General features: G+C 51.4%; 1 protein-coding gene across 5 annotated transcripts in view; it reads right to left on the minus strand.

Annotated features, from left to right (window-relative positions):
- The window catches only part of htr2cl1 (5-hydroxytryptamine (serotonin) receptor 2C, G protein-coupled-like 1), a 71,282-nt gene that overhangs the window by 9,109 nt on the left and 40,135 nt on the right, over positions 1-22,038 (minus strand). For 2 of the 5 annotated variants that reach the window (XM_011606610.2, XM_029841107.1), the window contains exons 2-3: positions 4,712-4,855; positions 1,798-2,609 (exon numbers count right to left, since the gene is read on the minus strand). In XM_011606610.2, coding sequence (XP_011604912.2) covers positions 1,798-2,212 — 415 coding nt within the window. In that variant the 5' untranslated portion in view covers positions 2,213-2,609; positions 4,712-4,855. Of the gene's footprint in view, positions 1-1,797; positions 2,610-4,711; positions 4,856-12,281; positions 12,521-22,038 lie in introns of all 5 variants that reach the window. The other 3 variants (XM_011606612.2, XM_011606611.2, XM_029841109.1) reach the window with 3 other exon arrangements.

Below are 22,038 nucleotides of genomic sequence, written 5' to 3' on the forward strand. Positions count from 1 at the left end.
GAAACACGACCGTCCTCGCGCACGTTTGTGGTGCGAAATTACCATCATCATCAGCGCCATCGGAGCCTCCGACCGTGGTGAGTAGCAGACAGAGAATAATCCCTTGTTCTCCGGGATCGATGCGGGCATGTCTGATGGATGAGGCGCTAGCTATAGATCCACGCGCACTCGTCGGCTTTTCCAAAGTCCGACACTTCAGGGAACTTGATTTATGGAACCGCTTGAGCTACTCAGGGTTCGGTAATGGGTGGATGATTCCGACTGTTGCCGGTAAATTAGCAGCACCTGCGTTGGAACGCCTCGGCCTGAAACGACCCTTTTAGAAGACGGAGCGGGAGCGGAGGAACGCGTCAGGTGTGATCCGGTTCAATAGATACATAAATATTCATATTTCTGATAACGAAAGGGTGGAGACGGGACCAGCTGTGCTCAAACTGCTAAAGAGATCAGGACGGGTCCCGTGAACGAAGAAGAGGTGACCAAACTAGCGTAGTCCGATACCATCGGGAACAAAGCCAAGATCAGGACAGCGGCTCTAGCTAAGGTCACAAAGACAGGTTGATATCTAAAACAGTCTGGCTCTTGTTTAGCTCTCAGATGCTAATTCTGGTGCTCCAGAAGCCACCGGTGCTTCAGGTACTGGGTGTTCCTGTTACCCCATTAGCTGCTGTACAATGACCAGAGGGAGCAGCTTCCGTCCCCACATAAGTGAGTTGAGTGGCTGGAAGTCCTGGGGGGATTCCTGGGGGAGACCAGATGCTCGGAACGGTTTATGCTGCTAGCACTAGCACACACAAGCGTAATATTTCATCCCCTGCCCCTTCTAACGCAAATAATCTCCCACAAATCCAAGATAATCCGCCACATTTTCCGGACCTCAGGTCGGTAGCTGACCCCCGTGACCCCTCCCTGAGCCACACTCGACCCCTTCAGTCCGCCTCCTCTCCTTAAGTCTCGTCCCCTCCTCCGGTCTCGTGGCGGGGGCGTCCCATCAAAGGAACAAGCGCCGCTTTGATCTGTGCCTCGCCAGCCCGCCGGCAGCCGAGTTCTTCAGAAACGGAAAGTGCACTAAGGAAAAAAGCGATCGCGACGGCGTTCCTAGATCACATCCCTTGTCAGGGGCTGATATTCCCGCTGCCGCCAGTTTACGTTCTGGCTGGGTCTCTTTGATTCCTGCGCCGCCAGCGTTTGCAAACAAACTCAATTTATCAAAAAAAAAGTTGTTTTTTCCCCCACCGGGATGCGGAATCACCGCCATGTGACACCGGCTGATAAAGGAAAACCTTCATATATCAGAGTCACTGTCAACCGCCTCCTTCAGAACGTCCCCGATAATAAAAGAATCATCTGTTCGGCGGGTTTAAAGGCGCCGGGTAAAACCAACAGATATTTTCCTTCAGGCACTCGGGGCGTCTTCGTCCCGACGTTCTCACCAAACACAGCAAATAAAAGTCCCAACTGAGACCCAAACGTACCCGTCAACTCGCCGTGGGCGTCCGCACGGAAGCCAGCCGAGAACATCGGAATCGGGAGGAGATGTGGTGGCTGCGCTAACGTTGCAGTGGTCAAACCGGCTCGTTTCTGCCGCCACAAGAGACGCCAAATTGAGGTGTTAGTTGCTTAAATAATCCTGAAAGTGATGTCAGAGCATCTTCACAGGGAATAGCAGATATGCGGCGCGTACAGACACGCTAGCTATACGATAGCAGCCCCAAAGAGGGGCTCAAAGAGGCCCAAACGTGAGCCCGAAGCAGCGAGAAGAGCATCAACAACACGTGTCAAAATAAGGCGTCTCACCGTAGAGGATGTTGATGAGGGAGATCGGCATGACCAGGATCCCGACCAGCATGTCTGCCACGGCTAGCGACCTCAGGAAGAAGTTGGTGGCGTTCTGGAGCTTCTTCTCCAGCGACACCGCCAGGATGACGAGGATGTTCCCTCCCACCGTCAGCGCGATGATGACCAGGATGAGCAGCGCCGGCCAGTTCTTCTCTTTCATCACCGTGCGGGTGACGGTGGACTCCTGGGTGAAATTGTCCACCCCAGCGCTCATGGCGGCCGCCTCACCGCCGCCTGCGGCTCCGACCCCCCACGGTAGAGTTTGGTTGAGGTCCAGGGGATTGCTGCTCGGCCAGGCCACCTGACCTCCATCCTCTAAGGAGGAGGCGGTCGTGCTGAACCCTCCCAGAAGAGTCCTCGCCGGGGTGCCCATACCAAAGACGCTAGCACGGCTTTTTAATCACCTAATTCACAGAAGGTCCGGGAGGCTCGTTTGAATATGTCGCGACATAAAATCTCATCAGAACTGAGACGGAAACCTAGAATGTTGTGGTGGGGGGGGGGGGCAGAGAGGAGCTAGCTGCAGGAACACAAGCTACTAATCCCGCTAGCTGGAAAGAGTCTCACAATGTTCCCCAAAGTTTCCTGCCAATCATTCATTGTTCACGGAGGCGAGATGTCTGCTAACCGCTAGTTCCAGGCTCTGGCTGAGACCGCCAGCGCGGGACGAGACGGGCTCACTCGTGGTTTCCCACGGGGGCCTGAGCGATCAGACACATCCGACACATCGGCAAGTCTTCCTCCTGGTCACGGCTGCCACTCAGGCGGACCTGTGCGAAGAAACCCACAGAGGCGTCAATTTATTATTTGGGGGGGGACTTTTTTTTCAGAATTTGCATGTAGCGTGACGCTAGTCATCAGTGCGATCAATCAAACCCTCAGCTGCATCCTCCTAAGCTTCTTAGCGACGTCAATGCAGGTATTGATCCTGCATTTTAAAAGCATCGTTGCTTCGCTGCTTCCTGTGTCCCGCGTTTCACCGCTCGCGCCGCGGCGCCGCTGCTTCCTCCCCTGCTCATAAATCACAGCAGCCTCTCTTATTATCTCTTTTGTTCCCCCACAGAAACTCTTAACTCCACCAGACTAATTTATAGCCTCGTCTGTGCGCCCTGCAAAATTGCGGGAGAGAAAGCGACTAGCCGCCTTGCTCGCTAGAGCTGGTTAGCATAAACTAAAGGAGATAAAATGCAGCCACAGCTTTGATGTTTAGACCTCCGCGAGCCCGTGAGTGTTCTCAAAAGTACTGGCTGTCCTCCCTGCTTACCCTTAGCACTCAGACAGCTCAGTGATTTAGCGCCTCATAAATGTGTTCAAGGATGCGCGGAGGAGTCGGAGGGGCGTGCACGTACGAGGGCGCGAAAAAAGGAAGAAAGCCTGATGTCTTTCTTTGATGTAACACGGCGGCGGCGAACGAGAGGGCGCTCTTTTTTTCTTCAGAGAAGCGCGCGTGTATTTAAGAGTGAGATCGGATTGAGATCGTTAGCGCGTTAGCGTCCTCCTGAGACTAAAAGTCGGCGTGACTCCAGACAGACGCGGAGCCTCCGGCTGAGATGGTTCGATGGGCCTGTTGGGGGGAGGATGGGGGGGAGGGGGGGTCACAATTGGATCAACAACCCAGGGAGGACAATAAATACAATAAAGCAGCTTCATCTGCGCCTCCCAAGCTAACGTAGCTGGTGTTGCTTGCGTGTGGGTTCAAGCGTTTGTTTCCCCTCCATCTTCTGGCTGATTACGCATACGTGCGGTAATTATCGGGGCGACGCGGCGCCAGGAAACAATTCAGATTACACGGTCGCGGGTTGAGGATTAGCCTGGTCAACAACCCCGGTGAGAGGAGCTGCTTCCTTGAAGTAGCTTGTGGCGCCTAGCGTCCAACCGTGCCGAGGCAGCAGCCGGAAAGCTCTCCTCGGCGTGTCCGGACTCTTTCGGAACGGATCGACGCCATTTGGATGGAAATGTGGAATTATGGGTCACCGCTGGCGGGTCTAGCTAGCTCGGTTTTTAACGGCTGCCCCAAGTGTGACTACAAACAAATCAGAAATCATCAGAAATCGAAGCGAAAGGATTTACGGATCTGCGTTTTCCGCTGAGTAACGAAACAGGAAGTATTGAGTCCATAACGGGAAGAAACAAACGGCACTTGGGCAACAGCAGAGTCAATAAAGTCGTCGTGCCTTTTAAACGAATGCGCTAATGAGCTCTGAGCTTTGAAAATCGGGGCTGAGCTGAACAAATGATGGGTGATTATGATGTTTGAAACAGACCTCCACCCCCCCCACCTCGTCCCCCCCCCCCCGGGCAGTGTAACAACACAGCTCGCGGGAAGCCCAACAAAGCTGCGGGGGGGCGTTTAACGGGCCTGATAAAGTTGCAGCGCAGATTGGAAGAATACAAAGGACGCCTGCGGTGGAGCGTGAGCTGTTAGCCTAGCATAAACCATGTCTGAGTTCTGCCGGGCCTCCCGGTGGTCGCAGTGTGTTGGGTTTTAATTCCCACCGCTGTGTTCACTTTACTGTCTAAGCTGTTTTTATGCTAGGTCAAAACGACACCTGTTATTAGTCCAATGCTAAAGACGTGCTAATAATAATTGCTTTATGTGATTGCTGCTTTTGAGCTTTGTGGTGTTCTGACCCTCGGACCCAGACTAGAAAAATGTCGGAACTTGACCGTCTCGGCGCTAGCATCCAATCAAAATGATATCGCTTGAAAAGGGGGCGTGGCCACACACCTGGCCGAAATAGCTACCAAAAGAATTCTCGATCCCTCCTGTAAATTTTTACTCTCCCGCATGGATAAATTGCTGTTTATTTTCCGGATGTTTCCGACGTAAAAACGTAGCCGTTAGCGTCCCAAAGAGAAAAAAATCGCTTACTTCTCGTCCTCCGATTGATGCTGCTGAACTGGGCCGCTGCGTTCCATCACTGCCGGCGGCGGCCCGCTCCGCCGGTGCCCTGCTGTTTATCTTCTGCCGGGTCGTCCGTCACTCTGGAGAGAGAGATCGCACTCGTCCATCTGCCTTCAGAGGGAGGGAAAGAGAGAAAGGGTGAACAAGAGGAGATCTTTGATGTCGCCACCGCCGCCGACATCAAAGATCAGGATGCGCGGAGGATCTCGCCGCCTTCTCACAGCAAACATCTTTGTTGGGTGAAGGCTGACCCGGTCCCAGGGTCCCTGTCGCCGGGGTGACCACTGAGCCGCCGGAGCAGCTAACAACACCAACCAGGTGCACGGGAGGGGGCGGAGCCTCATCAATGTATCTTTAGACCCAATAGGAGCGTTCCAACATGCGCGTTAGGTTGAGTGAGTGACTGGTGTGTGTGATGGACCGACCCCCCTGCCTGACTGGGATTAACAGGACGCACGGACGGACGGACGGAGGGCGTGTGGATTTACGGTGACCCCCCAGGGGCCTGTGAGCCCAGCTGCCGGGTCATAACCTTTCCCACTACCGCGTCGGGAATGTTTGCATCATTTCCAGCGCGCCAGCACCACGGGAGGAGGAAGGATTGTGTTTTCCCGTCATGAATCACCACAGATATGCTAATCGGGACGGCGCAGCAGTGCGGTTAGCATTGTTTTGCTCTGAGGGGGTGGCGTGCGGAGGGACCTGGGATAGAAAAAGAGCTCCCTCGCCGCGCCCCGCCCCTAAACCAGATAGCGCGTTAATGCTATGCGCTACACAGCCCCCAGATTAAATGTGGCTTTATTCGAAGTCATTTCTTGTGTCGTCGTTTAATGGCTAACGTGCACGACGTTGCAGGCTAAATGTGGTAAAAGAGTCAAAGGTTTATTCCCTGGTGGATCATACAAAGGCCATTAACACAGAGCAGCGGCGCTAATGTATAACGCACATAATACCTCCATCTGTGCGCGCGCGCGCGCGTGTGTGTGTGTGTGTGTGTGTGTGTGTGTGTGTGTGTGAGAGAGAGCGCAGTGGAGGATGATGACTGTTTTTAGACTGTTGGAAGTGTCATCTTTGACATCTCGCTGCGATGTTTTGTTCGCTTCTCTCTGCTCTCCCGCCGGCTCCCAGGCTAAAAGCTACGATCTCACGCTGACCTCAGGTCTGAATGTGCATCGGGCGTTGACCCCTGACCTTTAGTGTGCTGTCTTTCATCTGTACAAACTTGATATCCTCTTCATTAGCGCAAATGAGCACTGACACGACTAACTAACAAGGAGGCGAAACAGGACGGTAAAAGTTCATCTCCACTAGCGTTAACATGCTAATGAGGGATCCTTTTTAGCATTAAAGCTATTTGAGGCTCTTATTTTACAAATCTGAGTCGGATTTATACCCTGAACTCAGTTGTCAGTCAGTTTTAGCTTTCGTGCTAACAGAGGCGAGTAGCCAATCAGAGGTAACCCCCAGAGAACGCCTCCGTGTTCTAACGTGTGTGTGATATTTTTGTTTTTTAGCACATTCTCTCCATCAGCGGCGGCCAACACGGACTTTTATTTTGCCTTTGATTAAAAGTTACGACACTCGAGCCCCGAAGAGAGCGGCTCCTTCAAACGGCTGTGTGCGTGTGTGTGTGTGTGTGTGTGTGTGTGTGTGTGTGTGTCCATATTCCCATCCCCGCTGCTGTCAGAAATTCCATTAAAGCGCCGCTCACTGTGTCAACAGTAACAACGTGAGAGTGCAACATTGGACGGCGCTCCACACGTGCCGTCGCCGCCGCCGAAGAGGCGAGCGGGCGGACAGAAACGTGTCGCCTCAAAAGAAGAGTTTTTAGAAATGGCTTCCCTCTGGGATTTATGGGCTGTTCGGCTTTAACTACAGACAATTCCCGTCTCCTCGGCATGAAACTGAGGAATGTCGCCCATCCTTCAACTGTGGCACATTCACAGCTGCTAGCGTTAGCAATTACGTCTGGTGTCTTGGATAAAATTAGTCTTTCAAGACAGGCTGCAAACCCTCATTCTTCCGTGTTTTCCTGTTCAGGTTAGCATCTAGCCGCTCTTCAAAGGAGAAAATATCGTCTGTAATGGCACTAAAGTTTGTTTTTCCAAGAATTTAGCCCAACTTCTGCTTCTAGGCAATAAGCTAGCACACACTCAGACAGTGTTTAAACAAAGCGGTGCTTTATTGAGGCTGTAATATTGGGGCAAACACGGAGAAATGAAGAGAGAAATCTCCTCTGATTTCACCAGAAACCCAACAAACTGATGGTGAGTTAGCTAAAAATGTTGTTGTCAGAGCTTCATTTTGACATCTGGGATATGTGGAAAGTTTATGTTGCAATTCTGTTAGACATATAGCGATTAGCAACCCGGCGAAGTCGACACCTTCCTGTTAGCGTGTGCTAATGTCAACGGCGGCGTATAAAAACAGGAAACGGCTGCTTGAATATATCAGGTTGTTGCTTGAACTCACTCCTGTTTAGCAACCGCTAAATGAGCCCGTTCTGATTCTACGGATATTTCCAAACAATCCAAATTTAACCACGACTCCCAAAAATCCCCACTTTTCTTCCACGTCTCTGCCAGACGGCGTCCGCTCGAGGATTACAGAGCAATCTGATTGGTTGAGTCGACCTGCGAGATGAATCCAACGCTGTTCGTTAGCGCTAGCTTCTTTGCTTCCTGTTAGCGGCTACGTTTCAAATCTCTTTCCTGGTCGTTATCGGGGTTTTAACAGAGTTGCTGAAAGTTCCCTCCCGGATCGGCGACGTTTACGACCCGCTGTGCGTGTGTGGCCGTGTGGAAGTCCGATAGCATCGGCTTACACTTGATAGCTGCGAGTGTCAGAGGTGGTTTTATTAGCGTAAGCCTCTCAGTCAGCCATAAATCCTCTTGTCGTTCACCTCTGTGCCTCCCTTCACCTCTCCTCTCTCACATCTGTGCAAACTGCTTTGTTTTTTTCTTCGGTTTCTTTGGCAACGCACGTCGGAATAAACGCGCTGAATTCCAAACTTGAGAAAACTCCGATCTGAGAACAACATTTGGAATTTCCTGGTATCGCGATACAGCGGCGAATCGCCGTTTCTCCCTCTGCTGATGGGCGACTGGCCCACAGGCGTAGCCGCGGCGTCGATGCTATCAGACGCCGGCGTCGATGCTATCAGACGCCGCGGCCAGAGGTCCAATAAGGCGCCGACGGACAAATCGAATATTGGAATTTTCCGCGTGAATGCAAAGCGCACTGGAGACGATGAAAACCGCTCGGAATGATCGCGGCAAAATGTAGCATCGCAGCAAAATACCAAAATCTCCGTGTTGCCTTCAGTGTCCACCGCCTTCCAAACGACTTGTTCCAGAAGGTGCCGGGATCTACGATTAGCCTTAGTCACAGATTAGCCTCTTGTTTGACGCACTCGGACACTTTTACGTCAGGCTGAAACCGACCTGGAGTCAGCCTCAGCACCGTTAGGGGTCGAAACAGTAAATCTAAGAATCCTTCATGAGGGTTTTATCCCCAAGACCTTGTAAATCCAACTGGGCCTTCAGGAAAACAGCAACTGGGTGCAAAAATTGTATTTTTTAGGGAAAAGTTGGAGCAAAGGAAGGAGGAGAACCAGCCAGAACTGACAGAAAGACCAAAGAATCCGGGACCGAAGCGACTTCCTGCCTGAACCACCGCCAAGGTGCTCCTCCGACACTCTCGCTTCCTTCCCGTCCATCCCCGGGACTCTCGGGTCTGAGCCACGGACCCTGGAGGGAGTCGGACCCCCTCCCCCACGGCACGTTGAGTCCTTCAACGGCTGCTGTCAAACAGCATTTTCCCTGACGGTATTCCCGTCGCTAACTGGGATGCTAACATCACGAGTCAAGTGTCCATCTGGTGGAGACCGTTGCATTGTGGGTCGTTGAGAGGCGTCCTCTCTACTTTGGAAGCAACACAGATTCTTTTATTTTTCAAATATCCGGTTTAAAAGGTGCTCGGCCATTTGGAGTACCAGAACCAAATGTTCTTGGCGCCGAACGGGTTCAGGCTTGATTCCAGAACCAGCGCGGCGAGCTCTCTAAAGTGTGAACAAACACCTTGTTGGGATTTTCCGCTCGTTCCCGGTGCCGCCTGTCTGCAGACGGACCTCTCGGACTGTCTCGTGTCCTCCCTGCACGTCCCCTCCACGGACCTTCTGGGACACGTCCTGACTGGTGGTGACCTCATCAGGAACCACCTTCTTCCGGTCCTCACAAGGTCACGCCTGATCCAGTCCTGCCGACTCCGTCGTTAGCATTCGTGTGCCGGTTTTCCCGGCAGAACCGCCTAACGAGATGATGATCGTTAACGATGGGGCCGCCTCACTCCATCACTCTCCCGCCGAGCCGTCTGCTCGGCGTTCCGGCAAACGCAGCCATTACTCCCACTGACAGAAATCCATTTTGCCGTTATTGAGGATCTTCAGACAACAGCAGGGCAGCGCTCCCGCGTCAGGGCTCCGGGTCTCCGACCCCAACGAGCTATTGCTCCACGACCCATACTGGAAATTTGTGGAAGCCGAGATTCACGATGGTAACGACTTCCTGTTCAGCATCCGCTAGATGACGCCATCAATTTTGCCAAACGCTTGAGCGTTAGCGTAGCTACAAGCCTCTTCTCTGCCTTCTTCCCATCCGGCTCTCAGCATAAATGCCTAATAATTCCCTTCTCCCCTTTTCCCTGTTTACACGTCTCCCTCTTCCTCTTCCATTTTTCTTTCTTGGTAATAATCTCACTCCCTCTACCCCCCCCCCCCCCCCCCCATCTTTACCCTCCTTCCATCATCCCTCACTCTGGCTCTCTAATTAGGCTCCGCCGGGTCGTTGACCCCTCCGGACCCATGTGATTGCCCCTAACTGCCCCGACCCTAGAGTAGCTCCTCGTGGTCGGCAGTGAGAAAGGCGCCTAACGGCACCGACGGACCCCTCAGAACTCCCTGCGTACGCCAGGAGCTAGCTGCCAGTTTAAGCTAATCCCTTCCTTTGCACATATGCTAGCTGCAGATTGCTAGCTTTGTCTCCACATGCTGGAGGCATCGCTCAGATCTTCTGTCGTGTTTTAGCAGCACATCTTAAGATCCAGGACGGCTGCTCTGCCAGAGAGGATCAGGATCAGCCCGACGTTGCCTCCGAAGCTGCGTATCTGTGGACTGGTGGTTCAGAACCCGCGCCCGGATGTGATCCAACTGGCAAAGCAATGCAGCCGGACGGGCTTCAAGCTAACGGAGAGCCCTTCCCAATCTCGGGAAATCAGCGTTCGTACGTTTGTTTTCAGTCCTTCGAGTTCCCCAAAGTTCAGTCGGGAAAGTCGTCAATCTTTCAGTTCGACCATCCTTTGATTCCGAAGTCCCGACGGTTCCGGAGGAGATGAGACAGCTTAAAGTTAACGGGGGGGGGGGGGGGGTGTCGTTAAAAATTTAACGCTTAATATGTAGAAGAAGAAGCTGAATGGGAGATCACAAGGTTAGACCCCGGGCCAGGTTCGGGAACTCTTTACGGAGGTCGGGGACTTCTTGAGACTTTAAAGTCTGAACCGGCATCAAAGGGGCTGACGGAGCGTTCCGGAGCTTCTTGGGAGCCGTTCATCGGGATCATGGAGCCGTTCATCGGGATCATGGAGCCGGGCTTCCAGCGACCCCGTAGCTTCAAACCTTGGGGCAGAATTCTACAAAAAGCGACAACTTTTGCAACTTTTTTTCTGCGCTGTACGTGATAACGGAGCCACTCGCTGCTCCTCGACAACCGACGTGTGCGACGGGAAGTTCGGAATTCCTTCATTTGTGAGCAATGTTGTCCAGGGCCAGAGGAGTCCGCCACCATCTTCCCACCGTTTTCTGCCCGGTTCTGTCTCCGTGAAGGTGTCGTTGGGACGCCGGCCACGAGTCCGCCTCCTCTCCCGTCTCCCAGAGCGGCGTGCTCATACTTAACCAGCGGTGTTGAGTGGCTAATTTGCTGTTTGGATCGATCAGTCAAACAGAGAAGATGCGCTCGATAATTTATGCTAATGGCGGGGAGACGTTAAAGCCCTTTATCCCTCTCTGGCTCGCTCTCTTCCTCCTCCCTCTTGTCCGTGGCGCCGAATTACTTGAATATTTGGACCTTTTTTTGCTTCGCAGCAAAGAAGAAAATGTGCTTATATTACACGGTAGCTTGTGTCGGAACCCCTCGGGGGACTTTTAGCCGCCGCTCTGACAGCGTTATTGTGGATTAAACAGAAAGACACACTCAATAACGCACACTTGCCTGACTCTGTCTTGATGTGTTTCTTTAAAAAAAAAACCAAAAAAAATAATTAAACTGAGCAAAGCTGACAAAACACCTCCGGGGCCTCGTCTCCCCGGGGAGGAGCGCCGGAGCGAAGGGGAGGAGGAGGAGTTTCGCTCCATTTAGCCGAGTCTTGTCCGCATAGCGGTAGGAAATCAGACGTAGCGGCGGCAAACGTAGCTCCATCCATCAAGTCTTTAAAAAGATCTACTCTGAATGACCACGCTAGGAAATACCCGGAAAACCCGACGATTCCTCTCTCTCCTCTGGCCCCCGAAGCTGAAGCTTTCACGCCTGAGACGTGGGCGTCTCGACTTAATGTTGAAATAGACTAGCGGCAGTCGCTAAAGAATCTGTATTATTGCTGAAGCAAACACTCCCAAAGCAGAGAAATAGCAGGAGATGTTGTTTTCCGAGGGCTAGCACTGCTAGCCTTGGTTTAGGACGTTCTTAGCGATAGCAGGCGGATGTCGTCGGTGCGAGCGGAGTTAATTTAGCGTACAAACATCCAGGCGATGATGCTGCTGGGGCGCTAAATCCGTAGCACAATGTCAACATCGGGACGCGTTCAGATTTCAAAGACAAAACCGACCTTGTTGCCAAACACCGACCTGAATTGTAAATTCCCGCCGAGACGGGAACAACCGTCATTTGCTTAATTATGAAAGTTCGCTATGCTAAGCTATCTATGCTATGCTAACATGCTATAATGTTATTTTGCTATTAATGTGTTCCTGAGAGCAATGAACACTCACTTAGCAACCGTTAGCGACAGAGTTGACTGTAAAGTTTCTCTTAATTAAAATGATAATTAGGGGTGAATAGACAGATTATATCATATATAATCCACAAATCATCAATTCTGCGCCGTCACCGCTTCCACGCGGCTCTATCCCCCCCACCTGGAAAGATCCTTGAACAACGATTGGACCTTGAACGACGATTCCCGTCCTCTGAAGTCGGGAAGGACGTCCACCGATGAGACGTTCTTCTGCCTTTTTTCTTAATTGCACAATTAAAAACCTAATTTTTCTGGCGTATTTTTAGCCTCTGACTCATCGTTTGGCCAGACCAGAATAACCCCGGAACTTCTGCAGACCTCACTGTCCTGGGGGGGTCCTGGAACCTCTACACCCCTGAAAGATGAGCTCCTCCAACAACATTAAACTAAAAGTCAAATAAATATCCAAAACCGCGGCGGTGGTGGAGACCGCCCCCCCGCCACACACACACACACACACACACACACACACCTGTAATTACACACATCCTCACTTCATTACGGCCGGACCCTCCGGCAACGGCGGACCAGTAATTAAAGCGCGCAGCTCTCCGGAGTCTCCGGAGCTCCACAAACAGGGATCGATCGTGCCTGGGGATCACAGATAAGGCCGGCCCACTTCCGTGGTCCGGCGAGCTGAGCGGGCGTGATGCAACCAGGAGTGTTCAGAAGTTATCAGAGCTCGTCCGAGAGCCAAATGTTCCTCCCGACCTGAAGCAACGAGAGGCTAATTAACTCCAGAGACGTGACCTTTGTGTGTGTGTGTGTGTGTGTGTGTGTGTGTGTGTGTGTGTGTGTGTGCGTGTGTGTTTCCAGTCAGTACAAGGACGTCGTCAGCCAGATGGATCCAGCATCATCGTGCCTCATCTTTGCTGGAGGCACCAGAATCATAACGTTACAGCCGGTGTGTGTGTGTGTGTGTGTGTGTGCGCGTGTGTGTGTGTGTGTGTGTGTTTGATGACATCACACACTTCTAATTTGACATCATTCCCTCGCCTCATCGCTCAGAGGTCTCAGCACCCGACTGGTCCCTGTGGGGGGGGCGGAGTTGTTCTACCAAAACCACCAAAGTCGTCCTCAAAGACAGGCGTTTATCTCCATGGCAACGCCATATTTGCTCGCCACGTCCAAGAGTCTGTCCTTAATTATGTTGTAAATATCACATGTGACCGCCCGGTCGGTACCTGACGGTTTTCCCTAATTGGCCCAGAAGCGGCAGGTTGGTCACCACCAGGTGGCGCTATTTTAGCCCCCTGGGAAACAGCGAACCACTTACGGTCCCTAACCCGGTTGTTGATGACACATTTGGGCCCCGGACTAGCATGAAGTTGGTGGGAACCTGTAACACCCCCAAGGGCTCCTGAAACTAGCGCATGCTAACGTGGCGGCAGGGCAGGTGAGGAAGCTAAAGGAAGCGAGGAGACGACGTGTAGCTGCTGAAAGGAGGTAATTAGTTGGGGGGGGGGGGCGTAGGTGTTTTCCTGCCCGGGGACACATGGCGGCAACAGAACGCTGATGCTAGCTGTCTGAAAGCAGCACTTCACGGGGCTGCAGCTTCTCCCCTCGGAAGCCGGAGGTGCTCCAGTGGAGCGTCTGTGCGCTCGTCTCCACGAGCCGCTCATTAAAGTTTGATGCCGTGTTTACGTGGCGCTCCTCATTTTTTCGCTCTCTTCCTGATTCGAGGCCTCTAATCCGACTTAGCAAAGGAATATTAATCGCTAAATATCTGGGCAACCACGGCGATACCAGTATCGTTACACAACGAACATCTTTTTCTTTCCTGTCTGGGTGCGAAAAGAAGTGTAGCTACATTAAAAGCTCAGCCTACCACTGGTGTAGCTTTAAAGCTAGCAACAATTTATCAATACCTGATAAATATGGACGAGAGGAAAAAAATCTGAGTGTAAATTTTAAAGTGTCATTTCAGCATCTAGTCATCCGATCCAACGTCAATGTTCGGAGACTTAGCGTTAGCAGAGGTTGGAAATTCAAGAACATTTGACTCTATTGCAGAAGCAGCTAATTATCATTAGCGTTTAAAATTGTCTGTAGTTTGAGGTATTTGCTGACGCCGATGTCGTTAGTTTCCGCTTTTGTGTGCGTATTTTTATGTTTTTCTGTTTTTTTGGCCACAGTTTATTACTTTATTACTTCCTCCTTCTCAACAGTTGCATCCCAGACTTTATCGGCTCGTTACGATTTTCCGTGAACGCTCCGTCAAGGCTACGTCATGAAGAGGGCACGGAAATCACTTTTAACCAAGTTCTGACAGGAAGTTAGATGACGTCTGCTGTCAGTGATGGATCCTCTGTATAATCTATAAATCAGCAACTTATAAGACCATAAATAATTTATGTGGCACGGTTAGCATCGTGCATACCTAACAAAGCTAAGGTGGCCGCCTTACTAGCGGTGCTCCGGAGTCACAACTGTGACATAAATTAAGATGGATGACGCGTCGTTGGCAGCAGGCGACGTCCTGCCGAGGTGATTTGTGGGCAGATTCTGGAGCCACAGTTCAGTTTGGTTTCTAATTAGCTGGTGCCTTGATTAATGGACTGATGCACGTCTGCATACCTAACGAGGAGGGGTTAAACTCACCCTACTGCAGCCCACCACCAGGGGGAACCAACAGTGTCAGGTTCAAGGCAGCCCTTTATTTGGGATGGAAGCACACGGCTACATGCTTAAACGCACAGAAAACGAACACTTTAAGCATTAGCATGCTTACATGTGATCAATGCAAACAGCTGATCGGTAGAAGCTAATCAGGGCTGAACTAAAATTGCCTCTGCCAGGCCAATTAAAATGCCCGTTACTCGACATTTTCATGGAAAATATCACCAAAATTCTCATTCTCAACCAATCATTTGCGTTAGCATGACTGTGAGGCAGTGCTAAACCGATTGATCGTCTTCAGATTCGCCTGCGCCGTCGCGTGTGTCCGCTCGGACCGATATCGACCCGGACCGCAACGCCATTGATTTTCTCCGCTTTGTCAGCTCTCGTCTCTTGTTGCTGCTAACTGTGGAAGCCGATACGGAGAGAAAGAAACGCGTAAAATAACTCGCCAACCCATCGACTATCACTCCAATTAGATCCACTATAGATGCTAACGCGGCAGAATTTACAACAGAATTTACTTTTACAAAATGTTGACTGATGAGTGCACAGCAGAGATTAGCGGTCAGATTAGCGCTCACTGAGCAGGAACAGAGATTCGTTCATAACTTGTTGCGTCGTGCACGTGTTTAGCTCATACGGGGTCACTCCCGATGCATTCGTCATAAGCTGCTGCCTGAGCATTCAGGCAATTAAAGTAGCATCTTTTGATGCTCAAGTCTTAATTGGGTTTGCCTACAGGGCTAATCAGCAACAAGCAATAAAGTGCACTTGTCCAAGGTTAGCGGATTGGAGAGCGCTAGCTCACAGAAATTGATTGGAATCCGGTCAAAAGAAAAGGTTGCTTAGCAAAGCCAAGTCAAAACCCTCCCCGTAAAGATGTTAGCAAGGCTTTAGGAGATGTTTAAAATCACAAAGGGCAGCATTTGTCCACGCTAGCGGGGACGTCTCCGTCACGATGCGACACAACACCAGGTGTCAAAGGGGATCGATTGTTGTCAAGAGCGACCAACTGTTGAACACGGAGATGAGAACCAGACGGGACCCGAGCGGAGCGACTGACACGCGATCGACATTCCGATCACGCTTGACTCACAGCGACTCCGCCGCCCGGGGGCATTTCAGCTGATTGCGTTGGCCTCTCATTTGGGATTGTTTTTCCTTAAACTGCTTAAGTCGTCAATGCGGGATCAATCGTTAGCACGCACGCCAAACATGAGAGGAAGGCAGAAAATGATCCGCTTTAGCTACAGCCGCCGAAAATATCTGAGACGCAGCGTTAAAAGCGTCGTTGAATTAGCCCGCGGGTTGTTTACGCGGCCAAATTTAAACACAGATGATCCGCGCTGACCTTGAATATCCTAAAATGACCCTCTTCCCGCCATAATTTCACCCTGAATGACCGGTTTAGGCGTGAAAACGGAGGAAACAACAGCAAAATAAGAAGCGCCTCTTTAGTGAACACGCTAATGACCTCTGACCTCCTGGGCCACTGAACCGCGGCGTGAGCTAAATCCAAACGTACGGGGACGTTTCACCACCAACGATACCCACTGGTGACAGTGTTGTTTATACTTCCTCTTTCTGAACCAGCATGAATGTTTTAGCATTTGTAGCTACCCAAAAAATGCCACAAATCAGTTTGGTTTTGTGTCAAACTGCGCAGATCGGAGTCGATCGGAATAGTCGAGTGCTCTTTTGGCGTGCAGCACGCCGCCACTCCACGTTAGCAGTTATTCTCGCCCTTCGCCGACTCTCTCAGAGTTTATTATTTCTCCATTAAAATCCCGGGCGGCTCCGTGTAATTGACTCCACAACTGGCTCTTAATGAAAAAACACATCCCATTAGCGGTGAAGCTCTGCTAGCGCGTGTTTCAAGTCGCTCCGCGGAAGATAACGCTCGTTCAGAGCAGCTATTGTAGCGGCGTCTGCGGCCTTGTCCGGAGTCGATAACATTATCTCCGACACTCTTTTGCACATCTTTAATCGGACCGCGACCGTGCGAGTCAATCTGCATAATGAGGCAGCCGGGGGCCTGCGAGGGCGCTTTGTGACAGCAGCGAGTGCGCTGGAGCGGAGAAAGCCTGCGCTAGCAGTCAGGAAACATCGGCTCGGACGACGGGAACGCTGACTGCAAGTTCACAATGAGTAAATAATGAGGAAAGGGGGATAATCTTCTATAAACACCCCCATCTCCCCTCCTTCTCCTCCTCTTTTACCCATCAGTAAGAGGGTCACCTTATAAAGGGTCCTACTTAAGGTTTCTTCCTGTTCAAAGGGAGTTTGTCCCGTATCTCAGGAGACAAGCTCGGGGTTTCAGCCTCACTGGTATCAGACACCAGGAAAGAGCCCAGTGGAATTACTCGCATAGTCACGGACTGAAATGCTTAAAGGTATTTGCTGTGCTAGCATAATATTAGCTTTGATAATCAGGCTTTTGTACTTAGCGTTGTTTGATGATGAACTTCCCGCTAGCTCCCCCTTTACAACCCCTGAGTTTTCTTTGAAGAGCAAAGACTATCAGAGATTTTCTTTAATGACAGACAGTCCTCTGCTCGGATCAGTTAGCATTAGCCCTTAGGTTCAGTGGGAGTAAAGTTTCTAGGCCGAGCTAGCATGTTTTCAGAAAGCAAGGACCTGGCTAAAGGCAGAGTCAAAGATCAAAGCAGGAGATCTGAAGATGAAAGGAAAGTTGCTGCTTTTGAGGAGTGTTTTGGAAGGATCAGCTTAACCCGTCGTTCTACGTTCTCTTCAGGACAGACGATTCTTCTGTTCCCTCCTTCCTTCGGTCTTGCACGGCTCCAGGGAGCCACCCTCCGTAGCATCCAGGACCACGCCACCAGCTGCTGCCGTGAGGCTCATATCTGAGCTCCCTCCTCCATCCTGCCGTCCTTTCAAGGCAGCCGCTTTTCCTCCGCTGACCTCGTCCTTAAATCTCCATCGTGTCCTCGGTCTGGACCGTCTCGTTACACCCTCAGCCTTCCTAAAATGTCTCGGTATTGCTCCGCCGCATCGCCTGTCGCTTCACGTTCGTCACCACGGCTGCTCCGCGTCACCTTGCCCGGGCTCGAGGCCGCGCTCGACCCAAAGAAGTCTGCTGATTCGGAGAGTAAATGACGGAGGGTCAAAGATTTGAGTTATTCCACTCTTCTTATCATCTACTCACAGCCTCCGTGCTAATCTCACATCAAGTATCGATCTGTTGTGTTAGCGGTGACTTAGCCACTTCTTCAAAGTGATTTTTTTTTTCTGGAGGCCAACAATGATTACATCAGAGCGGGTAAATGTCATGGTCATCTACCACATGCTAACCAGATTAGCTCACATTTTCTGCGTGTCTGTTCCGATGGCCTCTGTTAGCATACCGTGAACATTTAGGTTGACTGGAGACTGAAGCGTAGCTGAGGAAAAACAGGAAATGGAGGGGAAAACAAAATATGTCGGCTCGTGTGCTTAAATTAGCAGATGTGCTAATTAGCGGTGTGCTACTATGGAATAACCTGTTCTGTTAGCTTTGAGAGGCTGCCACATTTCGGTGTTGCCAACACGGGAGAAGGAACAACCGCACGCTTCATGTGTGTCTGAACGTTAGCGTGGATGAGTTGGAGAATGTTTACTCTGCTAGCACTCGGTGAAAGATCACGTTATCACACAGAGTTTCTGTTAATCACGAAGATAATTAGGAAAATGAAAGGAGATACGGAGAAGGAAGAAGAGGAGTCTGAAGACGTCATGACAGTAGGAAATGACAAATTACCAAGAGAAGCAGCAGCAAAAACATGTCACGTTTGTGTTTTACTTTCAAGTTCGTGAGCATATTCCCGTTATCCCCCAACACCCCGCCCCTAGCCCCTCCCACCCTGCCATAGCCACTCCCACACCACCCATCCCTTCCCAAATCGCCAAGCCCCTCCCACTCCGCCCCCAGCCCCGTCCCACATCACCCAGCCCCTCCCATAGCCCCTCCCACATCACTCTGTTTGCGGAACCTTTTGAGACTCGACTTCTTCAGATACTGACAAAGAAAATTACACCGTCAGAATTTATCAGTGTAAAAATCGCACACGCGTGTGAGGCTGAGAGTGTTTTCCTGCGCAGGCATATGTCTGCGCTTCATGAGGTCTGTGTGTGTGTGTGTGTGTGTGTGTGTGTTGTCAGTGTGTGTGTGTGTGTGTTGTCAGTGACCCCACGCACCGGCTGTCTGATTCGCCGTCCGTCGCCACCAACTGAGATGGGAAACAGGCGATGAGAGATGGAGGGGGGGAAAGGGGGGGGGGGGGGGTATATGAGGGGAGGGGGAATAGAAACGTCCTGGAGACACGCTGGTTAAGATTCACTAGTCTGCTTCCATGGTTCACCCGACCACCATCCTGACCCAACTCACAGAGCTGGAAGTTAATTAACAGTTGTAGTCAGTCACTGGTGCTGGTCAGTGATCCAAACCTGCTAGAGACCTGAACGGGAGCACGGACCCATTTATAGGGTCCACTAACACTGGCAGGAACCCAGAACTAGAACTGGAACTGGAACTAGAACTAGAACTGGAACTGGTTCTGGACGGGGAGGGGAGGAGAGGAAAGGAGATGAGAGGAAAGGAGAGGAGAGGAGGGGAGAGGAGAGGAGAGGAGAGGAGGAAAGGAGGAGAGGAGAGGAGGAGAGAGGAGAGGAGTGGAGGGGAGAGGAGGGGAGAGGAGAGGAGAGGAGAGGAGAGGAGAGGAGAGGAGAGGAGAGGAGAGGAGAGGAGAGGAGAGGTGTTTCTCATCCTGTTTGTTTTTCATTAGCTCCTTTAAATCAAATGAGGGGCTGAGAGGGAGACATGGAGGGGCAGGAAGGAACGACAGAAGTGGAGAGAGAGGGAGAGAGGGAGGGAGAGGGGGAGGGAGAGAGGGAGAGGCGGAGGGAGAGAGAGAGAGGGAGAGAGGGAGAGGGAGGGAGGGGGGAGGGAGAGAGGGAGTTCATGGAGGTGGTGACACCAGCTGGGCTCAGAAAGAAGAGATCAAGGCTCACAGGTAGCAACATTTTTCGTGGGTCCGGCAGAGGGGCGGTAATCAAGGCAGAGGTCATCGGGAGGTCAATTCTATGAATTCTTTTGGTGCTTTGATGAATCATTGATGGGATGTGGTGCTCTGTGAAAGCAGCCATCGGGACTGACAGCCCATAATCTCGAAGCATTAGCTTCAGTAGCCGGGGTAGAACTACAGACTCCACAGAGAAAAGGCCAGGAACCGCTCCAGGACCCGGTCGGTCGCTCGGCTGCTCCGGTGAGGGGTTGGTGGCTCCCTCGGCCACTCCGTTATTTTTAATGTATCAGAAGAGCTCCAGCAGGTTCCTTTAATCATAGCCGCTGCTATATCTGTTAGCATGCTAGCAGAAATCTCCAATCAGAAGACAGTTAGCTAGCATAATGAGAGGCATGAGGTTTCACATGGCCGGTTCGGCTAAACTTCTCATCCGTTTAATTGTTTCATTTCAAACGTAGCTTGAAGGTTCAACGCGAGCGCTGAATCCTGATGAGACTTCAGGAAACGGAAAAAAAAGACTTCCTGAACGCCACTGGATCCCGATTAACACGGTTTCTGCCTTTTATTATGGAACAAAGTGCTTTCGAGGACAAAACTCAGCGAGGGACCGTTCCGGGAGCGTTCGGGTCCAGATGAAACGCTGGCGAACTTGTTTATGGATCCGAGGGAGAGGAGTCTGGATGGATGAGGTGATCCTGTGGATCCCTGTGGGTGGCAGATGGGGCGGACAAATACGCCCGAGCTAATAAAAAAAAATGCTTTCACCGAGTCTGATTTTATCGTTAAGGACAAATCGAGTTTAGGATGCAAAGCTGACTACAGCCCTTTGGTTCTGGGGGCAGATCAATAAGCCCCGCCCCCGTCGTTCCCGATATCGTCCATTTATTCGCAGACAAACGATCATGGAGTCAGAGCTGAGGGGAAGAGGCCGCGCCAACTGGAGTTATGCTAATGCTACATCTGCGGCAGCAGAACTGGTGTTGGGTTACAACTGTGCAAGCCCCGCCTCTTTCGTGCTAGTTTTATGCTACCGCTATATTTAGGAAGTTCTACACAAAAGAGTGCAGTTAAGAGAGCGAACGTTGAAGAGAGGAGATTGACAGCTAACGCGTTTTAGGAGCTAATTCCTTTTCTTGTCGCTGTCCACGCCCCCGTTGAAGAGGTTAGCGCCCACGCCCGTGTGCCACAAAGACTCATTCAAATTTGTTAAAGGAAGCGTGGGCTGGAAGCTAGCGACCAGAGCCAGCCGCCATAAGTGAGTAAACGAATAATTCGGATCGGCCAGGCCCTGACAGATTTGCACATGCTGCTTGCTAGCGTGGGCGAAGGATGTGCGTGCCTCCGTCTGTTGGGACTAAAAGTGGACTTGCGCGATGCTAAAGCGACTCTTTCCTCTCATCTTTCTCTCATTTCCTCCTACTGTTGTCAAAACAACCGACAGACAACAGCGACGAAGCTACGCACCACCAGAGATGCTTCATTCAAAAACATACAAATAAGCTAAATGTTCCAAAGCTGCCTAAAGTTCCGGGGATGGTTCTGTGGTTGAGGGTTCTGTTCCAGCTCAGGAGCTCGCGCTGGCATGCTAGCCCGACTGGAGGCTATAAATTGGCCCCAGCTGCGATGAACCGGTGACCACAGGGATTAGCTCCAGGATTGTGGAGCAGTTAACAGGAAGAGGGTGGATGTAAACGCCCCCGGATGATCCAGTTAGCGGTGAAGCTACGCTATATATACACATTTGCTAACAGCATCGCTGCCAGAATCATCAGGGGCAAACAGCTGTCTGGATGCGACTGCAGGTTCCACCCAGTCTCCCTGGTGCCACTGCTGTGCCCATTAGCCACAAGCTAATTACCCAGCAGCTCTCCCTGTGGGACTGCCTAGCCCCACACTAAGCTAATTAGCATGTACCTGATTGAACAGGGCAGCGCTGAGCGAAGTGGAACTAAGACAGCAGTGGGTTTTCAGTCAGGCCCAAATGTTTCCTGGGATGTTCCTCGTCTGCAGAACCGCGGCGTAAAGAGTTAGCTGGTGTTTCTGGTGTTCCCGTTAGCCAGTTAGCCATTTCTGGTGGGTCGGGAGGCGTCTGAGCGTGCCTCGGCCTCCACATTGCAGGCGCTGTGTGGGACGCAGGAGCACACACAGCATGCACAATGAGGAGGCCGCCGCACGCCGGTTCCTCGGCACCGCTAATAGCCTCATCAGCGATTTGATGGGCTAACAAATGAGCCCGGGTCTCTTTTAATGAAGCCAGAATAATTCTGAACGTTCTGAATGAGAACACTGAGGATTTTCTCCAGTTTGGTCCCGAAGTGGAACCTGCTGCTGTGGGAACGTTGAGAAACCCGACAGGCGAGCATTAAGATTCCACCCGCGTGGTCTCAGGTCCCAGAAACCCATTTTGCAATTCATGGGGCTAAAATAGAGCTTGGGTTGGGAGAATGGGGGGGGGGGGGCGGGGGGGGACGTTCCAGAGCCCGGGAGGGGGCTGATTATCACCAGGGGCTTTTTTAAAGAAAAAAAAAAAAACTTTAGAAAGAGTTTGAAATGCACGAGTCAGGCTCCAGGGGAACCGCAGGGTCT

The sequence above is a fragment of the Takifugu rubripes genome, chromosome 8 (genome assembly GCF_901000725.2).
Source record: "Takifugu rubripes chromosome 8, fTakRub1.2, whole genome shotgun sequence".
Taxonomy (NCBI): Eukaryota; Metazoa; Chordata; class Actinopteri; order Tetraodontiformes; family Tetraodontidae; genus Takifugu; species Takifugu rubripes.